The sequence below is a fragment of the Humulus lupulus genome, chromosome 1 (genome assembly GCF_963169125.1).
Source record: "Humulus lupulus chromosome 1, drHumLupu1.1, whole genome shotgun sequence".
In the NCBI taxonomy this organism is placed as follows: domain Eukaryota; kingdom Viridiplantae; phylum Streptophyta; class Magnoliopsida; order Rosales; family Cannabaceae; genus Humulus; species Humulus lupulus.
In genome coordinates this window covers 269718225-269743175 of record NC_084793.1, presented here as the reverse complement: position 1 = coordinate 269743175, position 24951 = coordinate 269718225, and the positions used below count along the sequence as shown (strand labels likewise).

Here is a 24951-nt window from a genome sequence, read left to right as displayed (position 1 = left end):
TAATAGAATTTGAGTCAAGTATATAACAACAAGAAGAAGAAACTTTATTGTTCATATTGTCAATTGAAGTACAAAGTTGGAACATCTCATCACAAGCATATCCCTTGCCCACAAAGACATTATCCTAAAATAAAATAAGCTTGTCGAAATCTATCACAACCTTGATTCCCAGTTTGCCAAGCAAATTGCCACTCACAAGGTTTCTACTCATTTCCGGTACATACAAAACATTGGTGGGTAGTTACTTCTTGTTGGATGTGAATAACAAATCAATAGTTCCCTTGCCTTCAACCTTCAACCTTTTCTCATTGCTTATTTGTATCTCATGCCCTTCCTTTGAAGATTCAAAAGTCTTGAAAAGAGTTCTATCATAGGTAACATGAATGGTGGCACAAGTATCATACCACCACCCACTCACCTTTTCATGAATGGCATTAACTTCACTTAGTGTTGCCATTAGCTCATCTTGGGTTGAATTGACTTTTGTCTCATTGTTTTGGTTTCTCTTGAACCTACAATCTCTAGCAAAGTGGTCATTCTTGCCACACACTAAGCAAGGTCCTTTAGAACTTTTGAATTGTCCCTCAATCTTTTTGGGCCCTAAGGGTTTTTGACCATTGCATTTGTTCTTACCAATTCATTTTGCCTTGTTAGGAGGGTTAGCCACTATAACGTCCAAATTACCTAATAAGGCTTAAGGCCTTGATTAGGGGGTCATGATGGCAATATATGGAACTATATGTTTATATAATATATTTTTGTATGATTATGTGAGTTATATGATAATGTAACTAGATATGCATGTTTAGGAGTATTAAATATGCATGCGGGCCCATTTTTTATTAGAAGTGCAATTTTCGTAATTTGGTATGTTATGGGTATAATTGTATATATGTGCATATATGTGATATATATGAGAGACCACATTAGTATGTGAGTTTATTTGGGTTACTCGACACGAGACGATCCTATGGAGAAAGTTAGCGTGAAAGTCAGAACGGGACCCAATACCCGACTCAGGGTGAGTCAAGGGGTATTTTAGGTATTTAGCATATTATCGGGTTATCGGGTAATGGGAATGAATAATTGAGGATATATTTGGAGTTAGTGAGATTAGGAAGGAATACTGGGGATTTTGACCATTTTGCCCTCGGGGACGTTTTTGGTACCTTGAGCCTTGGGATTGGCTTAAGTCGCTTAAGCCTTAAGGAAAGAAAACACAAAACACTCAAACACCTCACTTACTCAACCAACTCTGTCCCTCTCTCTTTCTCCTTTAGCTATTCTAAGTTTATTCGTGAGAAGTTAAGAAGATTTTGGCAGGAAATTAAGGAATTGAAGGCTCGGGTTAGGATTCAGGATTGGTTGTGGCTGGGAGAGCATCATTCATAGCAGAGGTAATACTTTAATCCCTGTTCCAGTTGAATTTCTGCCATGTTTTCCTTAAGCTTTGAGGTGTTCTTGAGCTTGTGGCTCAAGTATGAGATTTTGGATTTTGGTGGGTCTTTAATCTAGTTTTTAGTTGGATTTTGTTGCTGGGAAGATGTTAAATTTGTTATGTGGATTGAGTTGTTGTTTTAGGGTGGAATTGGGGTGGTTTTGGTTGAGTTTGGTTGGAGAAAAATGGAGGAATTATGGGTTTGCAGGGTAAGGTCGTGACCCTGTTCTTGGGGCGCCGCGACCCAACCGAACCCAGGGCCCTTAGAGGCTTTTGTCTGGGAGGCGCGCCGTGACCCTCAAGGGCAGGTCGCGGCCCATGTCTCATTTCCAACAGAAGAGGGGCCTCTAACTTGAGGGGCGCACCGCAACCCTCAAGGACATGTCGCAGCCCGCCTGGGTTGTTTTGGCCAATGTGGGTTTTTAATAACGGGAATTTATTTCTAAGGGCTCGAGATCGATTCTACTACCCGGTTTAGTAGAATTCGAGGTCCCGGAGGCTAGGATTCGGTCCAGAAGCCTTTATTTGCTCGTTATTGACAGAATCCTATATTATGGTTGTGACTAGGTTATCACTAGAGTCTCGGAACCGGGATCGTGCTCGAGGGTCGTTCTTATTTTATGCTATTGTAACGCCCTGGATAGCCAAGACCGTTACACTGTGTGTTTATAAAGGTGCAAGACTTGCTAATCAAGTCAAACGTGTTACTAAAACTATAATTGAAGTGGGGTTAAAAGATTTTGGTCATAAAAGTTACATTTCATTTAATTAAACATTTTGTACATGGGATCCCAAAAGAAATATAGTTTAAAATACAGTTTACAAAAATTCCAGGTTATAAACATGTATTGGCCACTCTAAGGGAAAAACAGACATTGAGGCTTCTCCCGTCCTGCATCACTCCTCGGCCGTGGCAGCTGAACAGCTGACTATGTACATTAAGCCCCCAAAGCTCTCCAACTCAGGACTGGTCCACCTTGCTCTTGCCTTTACCTGCACCACGAAGCATGTTGTGGTTCAATTTAATATTTGATTTTAAATAGGCAAGTGCATGTAATCACACAAGTAATATAATGATAAGTAAATCATCTCCACAAGGATTGCAAATTAAAAAAATTAAGCAAAACAATTACTAAACAATTTTAGAAAATTAAAAGTCAAGTGGGTTGTTTATAGGCTAAGCAAACTATTAAAATAAAATGGAAATATTAAAATTAAAAACTGAACTGAACAAGAAAATTGAGAGAAATATATGGATTGCAAAATGGACTTGAATTATTGAATTCCCCTATATTATTCATCCTGAACAACTTGCGGACAGATTGCTACAGCAATATTCTAGCAAAACTCCCAGGTTAACAAGAATTCATTTAAACACTCATAAAACTTTCCCAAATTTTATGAAATTAATTCTTCTACCTAATTAAACATATTCCTATGCAAAATCAGATTTAAGAATGCAAATCAAAGTTTAATTCTCAAAAGTTACACGAGGCAAATAACATATCCCTATGTTACTTACTAACATAACCTAACCTAGATTATGACTTGTGTCATCCAAGTTTTTCCCATTACATTTAATCTTTTCAGCATTAAACATAATTAAATAACTTGCCATTGCTGGCCAAACAACAACAAGAAATTAATGTAAGCACACTTGAATGAACAAAGGAGATTTTACTAGAATAAAGTGCAAGAATATTTATAGACTATAACATAGGGTTTATCAACAATTCAAGCCACCTAAAAATTAGTTCATGGCTGCGTTCATAGACATTAATTCACAATCAAAACAGCCCATAATATTCAGATATAGAATCCAACTCAGAAATTAATAAAATAAAGTTTAGGAAAAGAAGAAAGAACAAATCCAAAATGATGCTTGAGCTTTCTATGCTTGTCCTCTTTCTTCCTTGTTGGTATTTTCAGCTTTTTCCCCTCTATTTTTTTCTGGTTTTTCTTTGCCAAAAATGGCTACTGGGTACTTGTTACGGCTGAAGCACTCTTTTGGGTATGTTAGGTTTTCTCTTTTCCTTCCAAAAGTACCATCTTGCCCCTCTTTTCTCTCTCAAAACATAAAGTCTTCTTTCTCTTTTGTCCTTTTCTCCAATATGCTGACTATTTCCTTCTGCCCTTGCCACCTCAGCCAAAATGTAAGCTTGCCCATTGACTGCCACGTGTTCCATGTGCCCCAAAATCTGCCTGATCAAAATGCTTCAATTTTGCTACAGCAAACCTGAATATTCAGCCATCAACAACATGATTTCATCAAAATATACTCATATGCTAGCTCATTCCTTTGTGCAAATATTTATCCATGAAATTATTATCTTTAACCCACTAGCTATTAAAAACTAAACAAAAAAGAATTAAACTTAATCAAGATAATAAAAACACCAAAGACAGCTACAAAAGCTAAAAATAAACTAACATCACCCATACTTTTCACAATTATAAGATCAAAAGTACATGAGATAACTCTTTATTCAAGAGTTATCACACCCCCAAACTTACAACACTACTCGTCCTCGAGTGATGACTCTAAAAACAAAACACAACTAACACAAGACACAAAAGGCACAAACTAAACAACAAAAGACAAGAAAATACAAAGACAAAACACCACAACAATGGACAAACTTTGCTATGCCAATGGTAAAAAGGGGAAGGCTCTTGGGAAATTTTATTTTGAAAAAGAGAAGCTGAATTTCAATCTTTCACAAGCTTTAAACCAAATTCTTCAAGCATGAATGTTGCTGCCAAAAATATGAATCAAGTGTTTCACCCTTTAGTGCATGCATAGCTTTTCCTAAACAATTTCAAACACTAAAAATCAAGATAGACCTTGGTCCTCAAGCTTAAATAGTGTCTCCATAAGTTACTTAGTGATTCCCTCTCCACTAATGTAGACAAACACCACACCAAAGATCAATAGGACTTTAACAAGCTTGTAATGATAGGCTAGGGTAAAGGTAGGATAAGAGAGATAAATTTTTGGCTCAAATCACCCTAAACACCTCAATCTTTCTAGGACCTAAATACATAAATGCACACATTAATTTCCCCCAAAGAAAACCCCACAACACAATATAAATCTTGTCACTAGCCTTTATTACTAACATCCAAAGACAAAACTAAAACAACTTTTCCTTTATTTGAAAAGTACACCCCCAAACTTATTTACAAACATACATACTTTTGTTTTTCTTTTCTGATTTTTTCTTCTTTTTTTCTTTTTTTTTTTCTTTTTTTTTAGATGCTTTGATGCAAGGGAGTGTACTCTTAATTTTTTTTTTCTTTTTGGTTTCTCTCTATTTTTTTTTTATGAAAATAACAACTAAATGGCAAGAGTACAAGAAAATTGAGAACACACTCTCCCCCCCCCCCCCCCCCCCCAAAAAAAAAAAACTTAAAATCAACATTGTCCCCAATGGTGAAAACAAGCAAAAGGAGAAAAGGAAAACACTCACCCAATTTTCTCACCCACTCACTCACAAAACCCCCCAAAATGCATAACAAATAAATCCTATAAAGATCAAGGTGCTAAAAGGGTGTGGTGAAAAGAGATGATTATATATATAAAGGTAGGCTAATGAGTGGCTAAGAAAGAAAAATGACACTTAAGCTCAATGGGGTGACTAGTGAGGAAAATGCATACAAGGTAGGCTTCAAAGGCTCAAATGCTCCAAAGATGGCCTAAATCATGTCATCAGTGTGGTGTTGTCTAGGATTTCGCCTCAAGGAAAATCACTAAATAATTCTAGAAACTTAAGCTCTCACAAGAAACTAACTCTTTCTCAGGTGTCAAAAATGCTTAATCAAACTATGCACAAACTAAAAAGAGAAACATTTGCACCAATCAATGGCTAGCAACATTCACATCCAAAGAATTTAGTTGAAAACTCAAAAAAGAAAGACAGTCAGCTTCAACTTAGATTGATTAAAGAAATCGTCATGGAGCCCCCTAGTTAGATATGACAAAAGCAAAGAGTATCGCTACAAGATTAACTAAATAACAAGACAGGAACATAATAAGCAACAAAGCACACAGAAGCAAGACAAAACAATAGATAATAAAGGTAGACAACAAGAGAGTTCAAGATAGGAATTATTTACAAAATAATAATAATAATTACAAATCAAAAGTGGGTTAAAGAAGCTCCCTCCTCCTTGTCCTCGGAATCAGCATCCGAAGGACTAGGGCCATCATACACAACTGGCGTGGTCCATGCCTCCAAGATGGAGCTGGGGAAGACTGAAAATGCAGCGGTTGGTTTGTTGAAGTTTTGCTGGAGGGACTTGATGAGGGTTGCATCCCGCTGCTTAGCATACTTCTAGTAAGCATGTTGTTGAGCTTCCATAGACACCAACCGGCCAAGAATCTCCTGCTGCTAGGAAATGAGGTCAATGAGTGGAACTGGGGGAGGCATGGTGGAGGGTCCAGCGGCTAAGGCAGGTGCACGAGTCTGCCCAATGAGAGTGAAATCAATGTCCCGACGCTCGAAAAGTAGATCCTCTGTGGAAGCAAAAGGCACCCCAGCTCTAATGCATAGTTGTGTGATGAGTGAAGGAAAGAACAACTTCCCTTTCTTCTTCCTGGCACAGCTAACAAGCTGCCTCGAGATTAATTGGCCTACATTGATACTCAGCCCAACTAGCATACAATATAACAGGAGCACCCTCTCCTTGGACACCGTGGTGTCATGTGTTGTGGGCAGCAATCGACACTTCAGAAAGCTTAACCATACTCCAGCTTCAGGCAAAATAGAGGTGTGGAAGAGAGTGCGCACACCGCCAGAAGATATACACCATTGAGTTCCGGGAGCTGCGACACACTACAGCACCTTGTCAAAGTCAGCTGGGGTAGGTGCCAAGATCATTTCATTATAAACAGCGCAGTCAACGCTGGCTAACCCAAAGAGGGCATTAATAGCCTCACCAGCAAAAGAGACAACCTTGCCACGAACCAACACTTCAGAATTCTCAGCGGAGGCTAGGTTGGCATAAAATTCTCTGACCAATGGAATAATGGCATGCTCTGGTTTCTGACAGAAAAGTTCCCAATTGTGTTGCTCAATGACAGTATGGATAAAAGCAGTCACCTCAATAGTGGTAGGCAAAAATCCTCTTTCTGGAAACAATTTCTTTGTCTTGACAGACTCATATCTGGCCTTGGCTTGAGCAGAAGTAAGTTTTCTAGCAGGACCTGAAGGGGTAGTTGTTTTCTTAGTTTTAGGAGGTGGGACAACTGTGTGTGTAGGCTGGGGGCAATGTTTCTGGTAGTGGAAGTCTTTTGTTGCTTTGGTGGGGGTGTAGTTGATGCTGGTGGGGCTGGTCTTTTGGATTTGAGTCGGGGTGGTTTTGGTTTGGTGGCGGGTGGGGTAGTTTTGGCCTGGGTAGGAGTAATTATAGCTGCTGGGGCAGGCAGTAGGAGTGGGGCAATGGGAATTTGTGGGGTCTTTGGTGGGACAGTGGTGGTTTTAGATGTCTTTTTGGTTGTTTTGGTTGGTTGTGGGATAGAGGTTGGTGTAGATTTTGGTTTATCTGGTGGTGGGATAGGGGATGGTGGGGTAGTGTTGGGCTTCTTTCTCTATGCTCGTGTTTTAATGGTCATGATGGGCAAAAAGATAGCAGCTAAATCACAAGGCTATCACACAACAAAAGGAGCACCTGAACACTAATGCCACATAATTTCCAACAGAATAACAGAGCAATATTACCACCCCTAAAAAGTAAGGCCACAGATTATCCAACAGAGTTTCCAACAGGTTGTGCGCTCACCAGATCAAAGACTAGCAGTAACTCAAATGCCCAGTAATATATATAGCACTATACGGGGACAAGGAAATTAATACCCCATTTTTTAGTGGCTCGGCTGACTGTTGGGATATGAGGTCAATGTATGGAGCTTACGGCTTGATGCCTAGGCGCTGAAGGCTGGGGTCTCGTCTGACCAAAATTGAGGCAAGGACTCTTGGAAGCACCTGGGGTATCGAAGGGGTGCTGGGTTCCTTGCGCCTGGACTGAGCGTGGCTTGCTCAGCTGAGGCACGCAAAGGCAGGGGCACTGGGGTGTGTGTGAGGTGCGGCTGGGCGAATGTCGCCTGGGGCTGAGATGTCGAGACATAGGGACGTCTGGTTGCGTGGATGCGAGGGTGGAGAGCTGTGTGTGGGTTCTCCTGGAACCACCTCAGCTGAGGCGTGCAAAAGGCAGGGGCGTCTGGATCGGCCTGGGTGTGGGAGGCTCGGTTCGTGAGGTGCGGGTGGGCGAATGGCTGTGTCGAGGAGTGGTGGCTACGAGGGTTGGGGATGCCTAGGATGCCGAGTGCTGGGATCGGCGTGCTTCGGCTAGGTGGTAGAGGGCAGCGTACTGGCCAGAGAGGTATTGGGCAGCGACTAGGTGGGGAAGATGATAATGGGGTATTAGGGTATTTGGGGTATATATAGATATATATATTTTTTATCAATTAAATAAAATATATACAGATATATTGTATACTTATAATATCTATTAAAATTTCTACTGAAATATATATATGGATTTTGTATAGTTTATAGGGTATACATATATATATATATATATTTCAATATATATTTCTATATACGTATATATTTATATATAAATATAGTATTATATATATGCCTCTGAATGAAACCACGACCCAGGATTTTTCTCTGCCCAGATTGCTAACATTTTGCCCGAGATTTGCTTCAGCAATCCAAATTTGACGTAACTCTCTTTTTTTCGGATATTTTTGCGTACATATTGCTGAAGCAAAACTCTCGCAAAACCTTCAGACTCCAACATGACTTTCAAAACACCCTGTTTCTTGATTTCTCAATACCTGAAGCACCAAAATACACCTAAAACCACTCCAAAACATCACAATAAAATGGAATTAACATTACAAAAAATTAAAATTAAAATTAAAATAATTAAAAACACTCATATGTATGTATATATATATATATTTTTTTTCTGTTTTCTCTCTTCTTCTTTTTTTTTATATACAATATCAATTTACCCTTGCTTCTTTTTGGGTTGTCTTTAAATTAGTGCCTGAATCACTTGACAACCCAAAACAACCTCAGCTTTAAGGATCCTCCAAAGTGATGGAGGTCTTCTCGCAGTGGACCTCACCTCCCCAATAATGTTTCAGCCGCTGCCCATTCACTTTAAACTCCCTTCCGGATTGATCTTCGCGAACTTCAACTGCTCCAAAGGGGTAAACTTGCACCACTGTGAATGGGCCAGACCAACGGGACTTTAACTTGCCCGGAAATAACTTCAAGTGCGAGTTGAAGAGTAATACTTTCTGCCCCTTCTCAAAGACCCGGGCTTGAATTTTCTGATCATGCCACCTCTTAGTTTTCTCCTTGTACAACTTAGCATTTTCATTGAAGAACAGCCTCATCTCTTCCAGCTCATTTAACTGCAACTTTTGAGCTTCTCCAATAGCTTGGAGATCCATATTGAGCTTCTTAGTGGCCCAATATGCCTTATGCTCCAACTCAACGGGCAAATGGCAAGCTTTCCCAAAAACCAAACAATATGGTGACATTCCCAAAGGGGTTTTGAAAGCCGTTCTATAGGCCCAAAGAGCATCATCCAATCGCTGAGACCAATCCTTTCTACTAGGATTCCCTTGATCTCCCTATTGGATATTTCCGCTTGACCGTTGGTTTGGGGGTGGTAGGCGGTGGCAATCTTGTGCTTCACACTATATTTGGCTAATAAAGCTGCCAAAATCTTGTTCGCAAAGTAGGTACCTTCATCACTTATAAGCGCCCTTGGAGTGCCAAAGTGGGTGAACACATGCTTATGTAGGAATTTCATGACCACCTTGGAATCATTAGTAGGACTTGCCATTGCTTCAACCCACTTAGAGACATAGTCAACAGCCACCAAGATATAAAAATTTCCAAATGATGGTGGAAATGGCCCCATGAAGTCAATTCCCCAAACATCAAACAATTCCACTTCAAGGATGCTATTCAAAGGCATTTCACTTCTTGCTGAAATATTTCCAACACGCTGGCAGCGGTCACATCTCTTAGCAAATTCATGAGCATCCTTGAAGATAGAGGGCCAATAGTACCCCGATTGAAAAACCTTAGTGGCTGTTCTTTGCCCACCAAAATGTCCACTATAAGGAGCTGAATGACAATGCTCTAGTATGCTAGAAACTTCCTCCTCAGGCACACAACGCCTCATGATTCGATCTGAACATTGTTTGTACAAATAGGGCTCATCCCAATAATAGAATCTCACATCATGAAAGAACTTCTTGAGTTACTGCCTATTCAAATCAGGTGGCTGCAAACCACTCACCAAATAGTTGACAAAATCAGCGTACCATGGAGTAGTGGTTTGGTTCACAACCAACAATTGCTCATCGGGGAATGTCTCTTTAATAGGCCCTTCATTTTGCTTTTCACGTCCAACTTCAAGTCTAGATAAGTGGTTAGCCACTTGGTTCTCCGTTCCTTTTCTATCCCGAATTTCCAAGTCAAATTCTTAAAGAAGCAACACCCATCGAATAAGTCGTGGCTTAGCATCCTTTTTGGCAATTAGATACTTGATCGCTGAATGGTCTGTATAAACCACCACTTTAGTCCCCACAAGATAAGCTCTAAACTTGTCAAAAGCAAACACCACCGCCAAAAGCTCTTTCTCAGTGGTAGTATAGTTCAATTGGGCATCGGCTAATGTCTTGCTTGCATAATAAATGGAATGAAAAACCTTCTCTTTTCGCTGCCCAAGTACAACACCCACAGCAAAATCACTAGCATCGCACATCAATTCAAAGGGGAGAGACCAATCTGGAGCTACAATGATGGGTGCGATGATAAGAGCCTTTTTTAAAGTCACAAATGCTTCTTGACACTCCTTGGTGAACTCAAATGCTCGATTTTGCTCAAGTAAGGAACAAAGGGGCTTAGAAATCTTTGAAAAATCCTTTATAAACTTCCTATAGAAGCCTGCATGCCCTAAAAAGCTTCTAATCCCCTTGACTGTAGTAGGTGGTGGCAATTTTTCTATAACTTCCAACTTTGCTCTATCCACTTCTATGCCCTTGTTAGAAATTCTATGGCCCAACACAATGCCTTCTTGAACCATGAAATGGCATTTTTTCCAATTGAGTACCAAGTTTGTTTCTTCACATCTAGCCAAGACTTGCTCCAAGTTAGCCAAACAAGTGTCAAAAGACTCCCCAAATACTGAAAAATCATCCATGAAGACTTCAAGAGACTTCTCCACCATATCTGAAAATATTGCCATCATACAACGTTGGAAAGTGGTGGGGGCGTTGCACAGCCCAAAAGGCATCCTTCTAAAGGCAAAGGTGCCATAAGGACAAGTAAAGGTAGTCTTCTCTTGGTCTTCTGGTGCAATGGAAATCTTATTATAGCCTGAATACCCATCAAGGAAACAATAAAACTCCTTTCCCGCCAATCGATCAAGCATTTGTTCAATGAATGGCAGCGGGAAGTGGTCTTTACGAGTAGCCTTATTCAACTTCCGATAGTCCATACAAACACGCCACCCCGTCACTTGTCTTGTGGGAATCAACTCATTATTTTCATTAGCCACCACCGTGACTCCACCTTTTTTAGGAACACACTGAATTGGGCTGAGCCAAGAACTATCTGAAATTGGGTAAACAATTCCATAATCAAGCCATTTAATTATCTCTTTTCTAACCACTTCCTTCATGATAGGATTAAGCCTTCGCTGCTGCTCAACAGAATTATTACAGCAATCCTCCAACAGAATTTTATGCATACAAAATGAGGGACTTATCCCCTTGATATCCGCCATAGTCTAACCAATGGCCCTTGTGTATTTCTTCAAAACAGCCAGCAACAAACTCTCTTTTTCAGCTCCTAACATGGCTGAAATAATCACAGGCATGGTCTCATTATCTCTCAAAAAAGCATACTTCAAGTGACTAGGCAAAGGCTTCAACTCTAATTTTGGTGGCTCTTGAATAGAAGGCTTAGGAGGCTTAAAATTCCCTTCCGACAAGTTCAATGACTCAAAAGGCCTCCTAAATTTAGCAAAGGGCTGCTTTGACTTCACCCATGTAACTTGGCTTTCTTCCTCTTCACTTAAGTTTTCAAGCTCTTCAAGTGACCTCACCCCCACTCCATCTTTACAAGCTTCCTTATGGAATTTTTCAGCGACAATAGACTCAATTACACTTAGCCTAGAACATTCCTCAACCTCATCCAGAAACTTCATAGCATTGAACACGTTGAAAGTCACTTGTTGGTCATTCACCCTCATAGTAAGCTCCCCTTTTTGTACATCAATCAAGGTCCTCCCGGTAGCTAGAAATGGCCTACCCAAGATAATAGGAACATATCTATCCGCTTCATAATCAAGGATGATGAAATCAGCCGGAAAGATGAATTTATCAACTTGCACAAGTACATCTTCAATTTTTCCTTCCGGGTGTGCCATAGAACGATCCGCTAATTGCAAAATGACTGTGGTTGGTCTTGCTTCTCCAATCCCCAACTTCTTGAAAATTGACATGGGCATCAAATTGATACTAACCCCCAAGTCACAAAGTGCTCTACCAACATCTCTACCACCAATAGAACAAGGAATTGTGAAGTTGCCCGGATCCTTCAATTTAGGAGGAATTTTACTCTTCAATATAGCACTACACCCTTCAGTCAACGCCACTGTTTCAAATTCACCAAGCCTCCTCTTTTTAGTTAAAATATCTTTCAAAAACTTCACATAGTTGGGCATTTGCTCCAAAGCTTCCACCAACGGTATATTGATGTGAAGTTGTTTCAAAACATCTAAAAATCTCCGAAATTGACTATCTTGTTGCTGCTTTTGAAAGCGCTGAGGAAATGGTGGAGGGGGCTTGCTTATAGGCTTTCCTGTAGCATTTTGTGGAGGAATTGCTTCAGGATCAGCATTTAAATTTTTTGATTTCACAGCTTTGTCTCCTTTGTCCCCACTACTTTGGATTGAAGTGGGCTCGTTGTTTCTAGTACAATTGTCCTCAGTCAATTCCACATTTTTGCCACTTCTCAAGGTAACCTCCTTGCAATGCTCCTTGCCATCTTTCCTTGGATTTTCTGTATCACTAGGCAAGGTGCCTTGTGGTCTATTCCTTAGCTCATTAGCAAGCTGCCAAATTGAGTTTCTAGATTCCTTAAGGATGCCGCTTAACTCTGAATCACAGCATCGTTCTTTGCCATATATTCCTTCATTAAACTCTCCAAAGAGCTTGATTGAGACACTTGAGGAGGAAGTGGTTGAGCTCTTTGTTGTTGTTGAGAAAACCTCAGTGGATATGTAGGCTTGTTTTGCATTGGTGCTCCGCTTGAACTAGCTCCTTGACCCCACCATGAGAAGTTTGGATGCTGCCTCCACCCCGAATTGTAAGAGTTCGAATAAGGGTTATTTCAGTTGGCATTTTGATTTCACACATAACAAACTGAAGCGGGATTCGAAGGACAACTCTCAAATGCATGCCCATCTCCACAATAAACACAAGATACATTGGCAACTTGTCCCATAGCAGCTGGTTGTACCATTCCCCCCAAACTCATGTTCTTGAGAAGGTTAGTCATTGAAGAAACTTGAGCAGTCAAAGCTGTCAATGCATCAACTTCAAGTATACCAGCCACTTTTTGACTTGTTGAGGCTCTAACATTGGACCATTGATAATTGTTGCTAGCTATCCTCTCCAAAATCTCATAGGCTTCATTATAGGACTTAGAGAGAATAACCCCACTAGTTGAAGCATCTAACACCATACGAGTGGAAAAATTGAGCCCATTGTAGAAAGTTTCCATTTGTATACAATGCGGGATCCCATGGTGTGGGCACTTTCTCAATAATTCCTTGAATCTCTCCCAAGCTTCACAGAATGATTCATCTTCCAGCTGCTGAAATGACATGATTTCATTGCGAAACTTGGCATTTTTGGTAGGGGGAAAGTACTTCATCAAGAATTTTTTAGCCAACTCATTCCATGTAGTCACCGAGTCGGGAGGAAGGGTGTTGAGCCAAGCTCTAGCTCGATCCTTCAAAGAGAAAGGGAACAATTTCAACCTTAGGGCTTCATCAGTCACTCCTTGTAGCTTGAAGGAATCACTCACCTCCAAAAATGAACGAAGATGAAGATAAGGATCCTCAGTAGGCAGCCCACTAAATTGACCCACTGTTTGCAACATTTGGAACATCACGGGCTTTAACTCAAATTGAGGTGCTTGAATTTCAGGCCTAACAATGCCCGGATTAAGCTCATCAAACATGGGGGCAGCATACTCCCTTATGGCTCTCTCTCTATCATCAGCCATAGCGATTGTGTTAGTGACATTATTAGCACCCTCAACTCCTTCAACCTCTTCAGCCATATTAAGGCGATTTTGAGCCCGTTGTTCCCTTAGTCTTCTTCTAATTGTTCTTTCAATTTCAGGGTCAATAGGAGCTAGTTCAATGTCTTCTTGCTCATTCATATAGTAAATCACCCGAGGAAACACAAGAGCAAGTAAACAAAGTCAGCTCAACGAAGAAAAAAAATAAATTGCAAGTACTTGATTTTACAAGAATTTCTAATTTCAATCCCCGGCAACGGCGCCAAAAACTTGTTGTGGTTCAATTTAATATTTGATTTTAAATACGCAAGTACACGTAATCATACAAGTAATATAATGATAAGTAAATCGTCTCCACAGGGATTGCAAATTAAAAAAATTAAGCAAAACAATTACTAAACAATTTTAGAAAATTAAAAGTCAAGTGGGTTGTTTATAGGCTAAGCAAAATATTAAAATAAAATGGAAATATTAAAATTAAAAACTGAACTGAACAAGAAAATTGAGAGAAATATATGGATTGCAAAATGGACTTGAATTATTGAATTCCCCTATATTATTCATCCTAGACAACTTGCGGACAGATTGCTGCAGCAATATTCTAGCAAAACTCCCAGGTTAACAAGAATTCATTTAAACACTCATAAAACTTTCCCAAATTTTATGAAATTAATTCTTCTACATAATTAAACATATTGCTATGCAAAATCAGATTTAAGAATGCAAATCAAAGTTTAATTCTCAAAAGTTACATAAGGCAAATAACATATCCATATGTTACTTACTAACATAACCTAACCTAGATTATGACTTGTGTCATCCAAGTTTTTCCCATTACATTTAATCTTTCCAGCATTAAACATAATTAAATAACTTGCCATTGCTGGCCAAACAACAACAAGAAATTAATGTAAGCACACTTGAATGAACAAAGGAGATTTTACTAGAATAAAGTGCAAGAATATTTATAGACTATAACATAGGGTTTATCAACAATTCAAGCCACCTAAAAATTAGTTCATGGCTGAGTTCATAGACATTAATTCACAATCAAAACAGCCCATAATATTCAGATATAGAATCCAACTCAGAAATTAATAAAATAAAGTTTAGGAAAACAGGAAAGAACAAATCCAAAATGATGCTTGAGCTTTCTATGCTTGTCCTCATTCTTCCTTGTTGGTATTTTCAGCTTTTTCCCCTCTATTTTTTTCTGGTTTTTCTTTGCCAAAAATGGATGCTGGGTACTTGTTACGGCTGAAGCACTCTTTTGGGTATGTTAGGTTTTCTCTTCTCCTTCCAAAAGTACCATCTTGCTCCTCTTTTCTCTCTCAAAACATAAAGTCTTCTTTCTCTTTTATCCTTTTCTCCAATATGCTGACTATTTCCTTCTGCCCTTACCACCTCAGCCAAAATGTAAGCTTGCCCATTGACTGTCACGTGTTCCATGTGCCCCAAAATCTGCCTGATCAAAATGCTTCATGTTTGCTACAGCAAACCTGAATATTCAGCCATCAACAACATGATTTCATCAAAATAGACTCATATGCTATCTCATTCCTTTGTGCAAATATTTATCCATGAAATTATTATCTTTAACCCACTAGCTATTAAAAACTAAACAAAAAAGAATTAAACTTAATCAAGATAATAAAAACACCAAAGATAGCTACAAAAGCTAAAAATAAACTAACATCACCCATACTTTTCACAATTATAAGATCAAAAGTACATGAAATAACTCTTTATTCAAGAGTTATCAAAGCACCCGTGAGCCGAGGCCCAGCAAGAAACCATAATACAGAGCATAGACAATTTACAAATCATCAACCAAACATACAATAGTTACACAGCTCACATAAACAGTGACATCAAACTACAAGCCAACGGTCAGTTGTTCAGATAACAAACTCATTATAATCATCAATTAAACAATATTAAACATATCACGCCAAAATACAGGGTCGGCACCCTTAGGCCGCACCCTCTGACTATCCCACTGACTCCAACTCGCTTAAGCCGAGCTCAGTGATTATATATATAACCTCAGCTACCAGTGGCCGAGTCGCGCCTTGTGCGCAAATGTTGATTCCAACACGCTTACACCATTTATCCCATGTCCCATGGCATAATACCATGTTATGACATCACATATGTATATAGGGAGCTCTTAGTCTCAACACAAACACATATCCAGGTGCAGTTTCTTACCTTTAGATTCTGATAACTTGATTAGTGAAACTGACCCTCAAGCACGATCTGATCCGAGCCCTAGCGTACACCTAGTGACAGCCATAAATTAGAACCGTCACTAAACTTCAATTCCATAACCTAACCTCGAACCCATCCCGAGCCCTCGGAAAGCCCTGATTCCACCAAACGGGGTGGTGGAATCAAACCTCGAGCCCCCGGGCAAAAACCCTAAGAAACAACCCAAAAATCCACTTCTGAATGTAGGGTAGCACTACAGCGCCACAAAGTGGGCGCTACAGTGCTACAAACAGAGCCAAAAGCGTCCAGGAAAACCAGGCCTAGCGTTGTAGCACCCAAAGGCTAGCGCTACAGCGCTAGTTACAACACCAAAACTTCCCCTGATTTTTCCTACGAATTTCCCCAAACCAAAACTCCTCCAAAGCTCAACCACACTCCAAATTGAGCCTACCATCCCTTACATCTCATCCCACATAACCCAACAACACAAAAACTAGCCACATGCATCACCAAACAAAGGAAAACAAGAATTGAATTGAAGACTCAAGAACTCAACCAGAAACTCATAACTACAAAGCCAGAAATTGTTACCTTTAATGGGGAAATTCGACCCTAGGTTATCCTCCAAGCCTCTCCAAACTTTAACTCCTCAATTCCCAAAGCTTAACTTCCTTGACTTCCATCAAAACCAAGTTTTAGAAATCAATTCTAACATAGTCCAGAAAACTCATTAAAACCTTGAACCCTTACCTCAGTTAAGCTTAATTCCAGTAGAACCTCTTAGCTTCACCAAGGACCCAAGTGCTAAGCCTTAGCCTAAGCCTCCTCTGAACTACAGCTCCAAAAGTCCTCAAGAAATGGTGAAGATCAGCCTAAACCGAGAGAGAGAGAAAGTGCCCATGTTTTTCTTCTTTCTTTCCTTCCTTCTTTCCCTTTTTCTTTCAGCTTCTACTTGTTTCTAAACATTCCACTAAGTTTGAAAAGGCAGAACATCACTTATCCTTTATTAAACCAAATGACCATTTTGCCCTCCCACTTAAATCCTAAGCCTTTAATCCCTTCAAGGGCATTTTGGTCATTTGTTCCCAATTCCCGCTAATTCCTCGAGTATCTCTAATATTTACCACTTGAACCTCGACACCTAAATAATCACCAATTATTTTCCTCAATATCAAATAGTCTCCAATATATTTCCCAGATTCCCATAAAAATCCCCGGGCTCCCCCGAGCCGGGTATAAATCCCCACCGTGACTTTTTCGCTAAATTGCTCACTAGAATCGCCTCGAGTCACAAGCTGCAGATATATCCACATAATAATGTGGTCTCAACAATTTATCACAAATATTTACATTTATGCCCTCAACAGGAAAAAATTACAAATATGCCCTTATAACCTAATCAGGGCATACATGTATACTAATACACATAATCATGCATCTCATATATCCAAATAATCATATAAGCATGCTTATCACATAACCATGGAATTAATCATTTAATTCACACATAATCCAGTTATGCCCTCCCGGTACACTAAGCAAGGCCCTTAAGCCTTATTAGTAATTTTTGGTCGTTACAGCTATACTCAGACCTGAGGTAAGAAAACTTCACCAAATACTTGATATATGTGATTAGGGCTTGGCCCAACTGTTAATAATAGTTATGAATAGGGCTTGGGCCCCTGAGAATGATTATGTTTAAGTTATCGTTTCGCTTGCTGATTAAACATACTTGAATATTTTGTACCTAATTAATTGTTACATGACTGTTCGCGTGGTTTGCGTAGCTAGGGCTTGGCCCCATTAAGGAGCATGGTTATTGCTATGTTTGTAATTACTTGATGGTGTTATGTGATTAATATCTATGCATGCTTGTATTGTTGAAGTATGCCTATCCATATCTATTTCTGTATCTATATCTGAATACCTGGTTCAGGGCTTGACTTATTAGTCAAGGACGACAATAACGCGATGCGCGCTGGCCGAAAGGCTTAGGCCCAAATTAGTAGCATACTACTACATTGGGCGACCCAATGGTCATTAGAAAACAAGGCATTTTGCTAGCTCTATGGCTAGTTACCCAGAGCTAAGGGCGATGGCCCCAGGTGACTTTATGGTCACTTAGCTAGGGCAAAGGACCCAAAATGGTCCAATGACCATATATTTGTAATTGTATGTCTGTATGAGTAGGTTACTACTGCTGGACATACTAGATAAGTATTTGGAAATCTGTACTCTTTGTTCACGCACATGTTTTAGTTTTCTTGCTGAGCCTCGACTCACGGGTGCTTCGTGGTGCAGGAAAAGGAAAATGAAAGGTTGACCATCCATGAGTTGGAGAGCTTCGGTGGAAGTGTGTACATATGCGGTTGCTCGTCCACCATGGCCGAGGATATCTCAGAGGAACTAGGGTCATAGCCCTGATTTTGCCGCTTAGGTCGGCTGGCAGTAATTTTGATGTACATACACCCTTTTAAATGTTTGTTTGTAATATTTTGGGATCCCATGTACGTATGAAACTTTTTAAATAAAAGTCAACAGTTCCTTTGACCAAAAAATTTAACCCTAACCCTTGACGTTAACCTTAGTTACATGTTTATAACCAAATGACTTGATCAGCAAGTCTAACACAATTTAAAATACACAGTGTAATGGTCCTGGATTAGGAGGACATTATAGCCACCACATTGGCCTTGGAAGTCTCTCCATTGGAAATCTCCTCATTCTTATCTCTAGAACAAGATTCCTCCTCAATTCTCAAGTGTTTGAGAATTTCCTCCAATGAAATCTCCTCATCCTATGGAGAATTTTCTTCCTATAGTATCTCCAAGAAGGAGGTAACTTGGCTATAATGGCACCAACAATGAATTGTTCCGGCAATACAATATTGAGTGTAGACAATTTATTCACAACAATTTGCAACTCATAAATTTGAGGGAGAAGGGATTTATTATCATGAAACTTAAATTCCATATATTGAGTAATATGGAATTCTTTGTACCTTCTTCTTCTGTTTTGTATTTCTTTTCCAAGGCCTCCCAAATCTCCTTGGCGGTCTTGGTGGTTGTGTAGAGATCATAGAGCCTATCTGAAAGAGCATTGAGGTTTTAACCCAACATATCAATTCATCTTCTTCATGCTTTTTCCTTTCTTTCAACTTCTTGAGTATCATCTTCATTGAGCTCTCCCAGTTCTTTTAGGTCTTTGTCCAAGATGTAGAAAACCTTCAAAGTAGTGAGCGAGAATCTAATCTTATCTTGCCAACAAACAAAGTTAGTCCCAGCAAACCTATCCAATCTTATAAAGTCTTGAGTCATGAATTTCAATGCCAAAAATGAGTTAGATTCTTCCATGATATAATATCTCACATTATAGAGTATTAGAATGTTGGGGTAGAGTGAGATAACACCACCTCAAAATTTAGAATCTACAGAAAAAATGGATTAACAGAGACTAAATAAAGATTGAGAAAGATTATGCAAACCCAAGTTGGTGAATGATCTTCCTCAACCTTGATGAACCTTCAAAACCCTTGTAGAACCACCACTTTGAGCAAATCCTTAGAACAAAGCAAACCCATAAATCCAAGGCTTACACACATTTCGTAACGCTTTCCTAATGCCCTATTTCCTAGCCACCATGGATGCTTGAGGCCTTTTCTAGGAGGAAATGAGGATTGAGATTGAACAGGTCTTAAACTCACAAAGTCAAGCACTTTCTTTATGAGTTCTTGGAGAAAACTTGAGATTCTTAGAACTAGAGATAGAGAGGGTAGAAATATATTGGAGAGAGTGATCAAGTCTTCCAAAACTCTATTTTAACCCTTATATAGAGTAGGCACCATCATTAGGTCAAACCAATAGGATTAGACTTGTAAAACACGTCATTTATAGAAATTTACGTAACTTGTACAGACTTCAGCACGCGATGCATCGCCTGCTAGGGTTTTTTGAAACCCTAAGCATCAAGCGATGCTACACCACTTGGGTGGCGACGCATCACTACCCTCTCTGTTTTTGGACACTTCTAAAGGTCCTAAAATTGCTCCAAATGCTACCAAGCTTTTTGGGAACCCTTAGATACCTTCATGTATCACTTTGGGCCCAAAAAATGCATTTTTAAAGTGGCTACAATTGAAGCTCAAATTTCACATCTTCACTATGTGAAATTTACTAACTGTTTATACCTAGTTTGTAATTTAACACTTATTTTTTTGTATTTAACCAATCATAACACCACCTCTAAGTTCACATAGGTGAAGTTCTTACAACATCTTTGCTACTTTTATAGATGCTTGTTGCACTCAACTAAACTTCATTAAAAACCCCTTGGTTTAATCCTCGCTCGGTAGCAACCAACACTACCCATCTTGGATGGAACTCACAATAGTTTTAGTGTTGAAACCATTCATTTATCAATAACTTGTTCTTACCCATTGAACTCTTTCCCTTGATATTAATAAGGTTGGAGTTAGGTTGACATCATTGGTGTATCTCTTATTCTAGGAGTTTCAGTCACATCCATTTTGAAATGGAACTTACTAACCTTCTCATAATAGGTTATGTAAATAGTTCCACTAAGTTTTCACTAGTCGTAACATATGAGACTGTTATGATTCCATCTTGAATCAATTGTCTCTTATATTCATGTCTTAGACTTATATGTCTACACTTCCCCTTGTACATACTATGATATACTTTAGCAAGAGTAACTTGACTATCACAATGTATCGAGGTTATTTTGTAGTAAAAATGATATCCTGCATGAGATCCCTAAGCCACTCGGCCTTTTTGTCGGTTGTCGCTAGAGCTATAAATTTCGCTTCCATGGTTAAGTGTGATATACAAGTTTTTTTTCTTGTAACCCCAATAGATAGCACCTCCTCCAAGAGTAAACATCCAACCGGTGGTGGAGAGATTGTCTCCCACTCCCAATATCCAACTAGCATCGGAATATCCTTCAAATATCCTAGGGAAATTTGAGTAGTGAAGACTATATTCTTTGGTACACTTAAGGTATCCTAAAATCCTTTCAATAGCCCTCCAATGTTTGATACTTGGATTGCTAGTAAACATACTAAGTTTACTAACGCGTATGTAATGTCTGCTCTTGTACAATGAGCGGCGTACATTAGGCTCCCTATTGCACTTGCATTTCATCCTCTTTGATGTTAGAATTGAATGGTGTATTTCCCTATTTGACTTTGAGATGAATAAATTTGTAAAGCACTTTTTCGAGATAATGGGTTTGACTCAATAAAAAAAACCCCACTATTTCTTCTAACTTTGATACCTAGAATGGTATCGACCTCTCCAAGGTTCTTCTTCTTATAGTTAGAAGATAGAAACCTCTTTGTTTCTATTATTCCTCTTATGTCATTAATTAAAATCAACATATCATCTACATAAAGACACACTAATATGACATAATCATCACAAGTCTTAGAATACAAGCACTTGCCCGCGTTGTTATGTCTAAACTCATTCGAAACAATGACTTTATCAAATTTATCATGCCATTGTTTGGGAGCTTTCTTCAAACTATAAAATGATTTGACAAGTTTACACATTTTTTTTTAGCTCTCTTTTTGAAATTTTTCCCGCGCTTTTTCTCTCGGTGATTTCTGCACCGGCGCCATGGCAAAGGGAACCAAGGTCGGGGGGAAGGGCAAATTGAAGAGCAAAGGCAAGAAAACAGGGCCAACTTCTGCAGATAGGGTCATGAAAACTCGATCTATGGATGCTATTCTTGGGGTCCAGGAATTGGAGTTGTCAGAGGATGAGCAAGGAAAAGGGGCAGAGCGAGTCTGTAGTGATACTCTTTCGCCTCGATCTGGAATTTGTACGAATGTTGAAGATTGGAAATCGGCTACTAAACAAGCTATGCAAGATGTTCATATGGGTAAGGCTGTACCATCTCCGATTTTACAGACTCACTATACTAATAGCTTTACTAATGGAGACAAAGAGAAGGTTATCGCAGGGAAGGGTATAGATCAGAAGACGACCTCTGGAGTCAAAATTGATGTTGAGGATATTGCTGAGGAGGTGAATTTTTGGCAATCCTCTTTAATGTGCTATGTGCTGGGTGCGAACCCACCAATCCGAATTCTAGAAGGCTTTGTGAGGAGATTATGGAAGGACCAGGTTGATAAGGTAGGCATTCTCTCATCTGGTATTTTCATCATTCGTTTTTCAACAATGGAAGTAAGAGATAGAATATTGGAGGGAGGATATCTGTTCTTTGGGAATAAACCTCTCATAATGAAGGCATGGAATCCAGTTGATGATTTTACCAAGGAAGATATTGATTCTGTTCCAACTTGGATACAGTTGGGAGGATTGGATATTAAATACTGGGGTGATAGGTCTCTGTTCAAGATAGTGGGACAGATTGGGAAGCCAATTCAAGTGGATTCCATTACTAAAAACAGAGATCGCTTAGCTTATCCCAGAATCCTCATTGAAGTGACCATGACACAGGAATTTCCATCTCGAATCAGTTTCCTGAATGAATTTGATCAAGAAGTAGATATCTTCGTGGAATATGAATGGAAGCCTACTGTCTGTATGAATTGTTCTGGATTAGGACACGAGGCACAAGTTTGCAGGAAGAGTAAAGGTGTGAAGCAAGAATGGGTCCCTAAACAGAAGGTTTCATCGCCAACTGTAAGCAAAGTTAATGTAGATCCTGATGGTTTTCAACCAGCTACTAAGGGAATTAAGATACAGGATTCTACTGTCCTCCCAACGAGTGTGAAGAACAAGTTTTGTCTGCTTGAGGGAGACCCTGAAATGGAGATCTTACAGAGGAGAAATACAGTAAGAGAGGGGGGAGGACCCTCTATACTAGATGGATAGAATTTTAACTTGGAATGTTCGGGGGATTAACAGTCAACATAAGCACAGAGAGATTAAACAGTTAATTCAGTCAAAGAAGGTTGGCTTGGTTAGTCTTCTCGAGACAAAAGTGAAGAATAAAAATATGGGGTCTATTTACATGAATCTGTTTTCTGGATGGTGTTTCACAAATAATAACCCTTGGATTGATAAGGGTAGGATAATAATTGCTTGGAATCTGAGTGCCTTTACTTTGGATATCAAGTTATGTACAACACAATTAATCCACTGTCAAGTACAGGTCCCTAATCGAACAGGAAGTTTCTTGATTACTTTTGTATATGGGTATAATGATGCATCATCTAGGGAGAGCCTTTGGAATGATTTACAAAGTTTGGCTGGGAGTATATATGTCCCTTGGCTGGTGGTTGGCGACTTCAATGAGATATTATTCATGCATGACAGAATAGGCAAAAAAACTTCTATGAAGTTCTCAAGCAAATTTTCAGATTGTCTATCAGCTTGTCATCTAGAAGATTTGAAGTTCTCTGGATGTTACTATACTTGGAATAATAAGCAGAGAGCAGATGAGAGGGTTTATTCCAAAATCTATAGAGCATTAGTGAATTCAAATTGGACTGATCAGTTTCCTAACTCAGAGGCTGTATTTTTGCTAGAAGGGATCTTTGATCATTGTCCAATCCTTGTTCATGTCACGTTGGAATTGCAGATAGAAAAGAAGCCATTTCGCTATTTTCGTATGTGGAAAGAAGCACCCTGTTATGACAATAAACTTAAGGCAAATTGGGAATTATCAGTGGATGGCACACCAATGTTCCAGCTAGTGTCAAAACTAAAAAGGTTAAAGCAGGTGCTCAAGAACATCAATAGAGAAGGTTTTTCTGATATTCAACAGTTGGAATTCAAGGCAGGAATTGTATTGAAGGAGACTCGGGAGCAGTTACAAAAAGAGCCATTAAATGACAGATTGATTTCTCAGGAGCAAATGTGTAGAGAACAGTATATGTCTTACCATAAAGCTTACATGAGCTTCCTAGCACAAAAAGCTAAAGCCTCTTGGATGATTAATGGTGATGAAAACACTCACATCTTTCATGCTTCACTTAAGGCAAGGAGACTTCAGAACAGAATTTTATCCATCAAGAATGAGGCAGGGAATTGGGTAGACTCTCCTACAGCTATAACAAATGCTTTTTTAGAGTATTATAAAGGCTTGTTAGGGACAGTAATGGTATGCAGGAAGAAGGTGTCACGGTCAATCATGAAGCTGGGACCAGTCCTAAACACAGGGCTCATTCAGGCGCTTACAAGGGAGTTCACAGCTTAGGAAGTTAAGAACATGATATTTGCAATCCCAGGGTTGAAAGCCCCAGGCCCCGATGGATTTGGTAGTTTTTTTTACCAGGATAATTGGGGGTTGGTGGGTTCGGAGGTCACTACTGCTGTGTTATCCTTTCTTACTTCAGGTAAAATTCTTAGAGAAATTAATAACACAGCTATCACACTTATTCCCAAACATATATGCCCAGATTCGGTGAGTGATTTCAGACCTATATCCTGCTGTAATGTCATTTACAAAGCTGCATCTAAGTTGATTTGTTCAAGGATAAGGAAGGTGCTACCTGAATTAATTGCAGACAATTAAGGGGGTTTTGTTCATGGTAGATATATAGCATACAACATTATGATATGTCAAGACCTGGTTCGGCACTATGGGAGGAAAAACAGTAAACCAAGTTGCCTAATTAAGTTGGATTTGAGGAAAGCATATGACACCATCGAATGGGATTTTATTGAAGAAATGCTCACTAGTTTTCGATTTCCACAGAAGTTGATTCAGCTCATCATGGTATGTGTGAGAACTACCAGATTTTCATTGATGATTAATGGTTCATTAAATGGAAATTTTGAGGCTAAGCGAGGATTGAGGCAAGGAGATCCTATATCCCCCTTACTATTTGTACTTGGTATGGAATACTTATCTAGGATCATGATTAAGGTTGGTTCTCATCCTAGTTATAAGTATCATGATCGGTGTGCTACTTTGAGGTTGAACCATTTATGTTTTGCTGATGACATTTTGTTGTTCAGC

At 39.3% G+C, this 24951-nt stretch overlaps 3 protein-coding genes and 1 non-coding gene across 4 annotated transcripts; 3 read left to right on the top strand and 1 right to left on the bottom strand.

The window, feature by feature from the left end:
- Positions 1-11263: 11263 nt before the first annotated feature.
- LOC133834221 (uncharacterized) lies at positions 11264-13770 on the bottom strand. Its single transcript, XM_062263760.1, has 4 exons — positions 13699-13770; positions 12254-12592; positions 11804-12157; positions 11264-11677 (listed from the first exon to the last, which is right to left on the bottom strand). Exons 1-4 carry the CDS (start codon positions 13768-13770, stop codon positions 11264-11266), a joined length of 1179 nt encoding a protein of 392 aa, XP_062119744.1.
- LOC133813029 (small nucleolar RNA R71) lies at positions 13280-13386 on the top strand. Its single transcript, XR_009884078.1, has one exon. It is a non-coding gene; the product is annotated as a small nucleolar RNA R71 (small nucleolar RNA).
- A 7865-nt stretch (positions 13771-21635) lies between the features above and the next one.
- On the top strand, positions 21636-22859 carry LOC133834214 (uncharacterized). The gene has a single exon (XM_062263747.1). The coding sequence runs from the start codon at positions 21636-21638 to the stop codon at positions 22857-22859; it is 1224 nt and encodes a 407-aa protein (XP_062119731.1).
- A 124-nt stretch (positions 22860-22983) lies between these two features.
- Positions 22984-24186, top strand: LOC133834205 (uncharacterized). The gene has a single exon (XM_062263735.1). It carries the CDS (start codon positions 22984-22986, stop codon positions 24184-24186), a length of 1203 nt encoding a protein of 400 aa, XP_062119719.1.
- The last annotated feature ends 765 nt before the right edge of the window (positions 24187-24951 follow it).

What these genes read in the sequence shown, in the direction of transcription:
- LOC133834221 (XM_062263760.1), bottom strand. Translation starts at nt 13,770, where the DNA reads ATGGCTGATGATAGAGAGAGAGCCATAAGGGAGTATGCTGCCCCCATG. An exon ending in ATGAGCTTAATCCGGGCATT is followed by an intron (nt 12,593 to 13,698) that starts GTTAGGCCTGAA and finishes TCAATTTGGCAG; the next exon opens with CTTGCTAATGAGCTAAGGAA. An exon ending in AATTTCGGAGATTTTTAGAT is followed by an intron (nt 12,158 to 12,253) that starts GTTTTGAAACAA and finishes TTAACTAAAAAG; the next exon opens with AGGAGGCTTGGTGAATTTGA.
- LOC133834214 (XM_062263747.1), top strand. Translation starts at nt 21,636, where the DNA reads ATGGCAAAGGGAACCAAGGTCGGGGGGAAGGGCAAATTGAAGAGCAAA.
- LOC133834205 (XM_062263735.1), top strand. Translation starts at nt 22,984, where the DNA reads ATGGGGTCTATTTACATGAATCTGTTTTCTGGATGGTGTTTCACAAAT.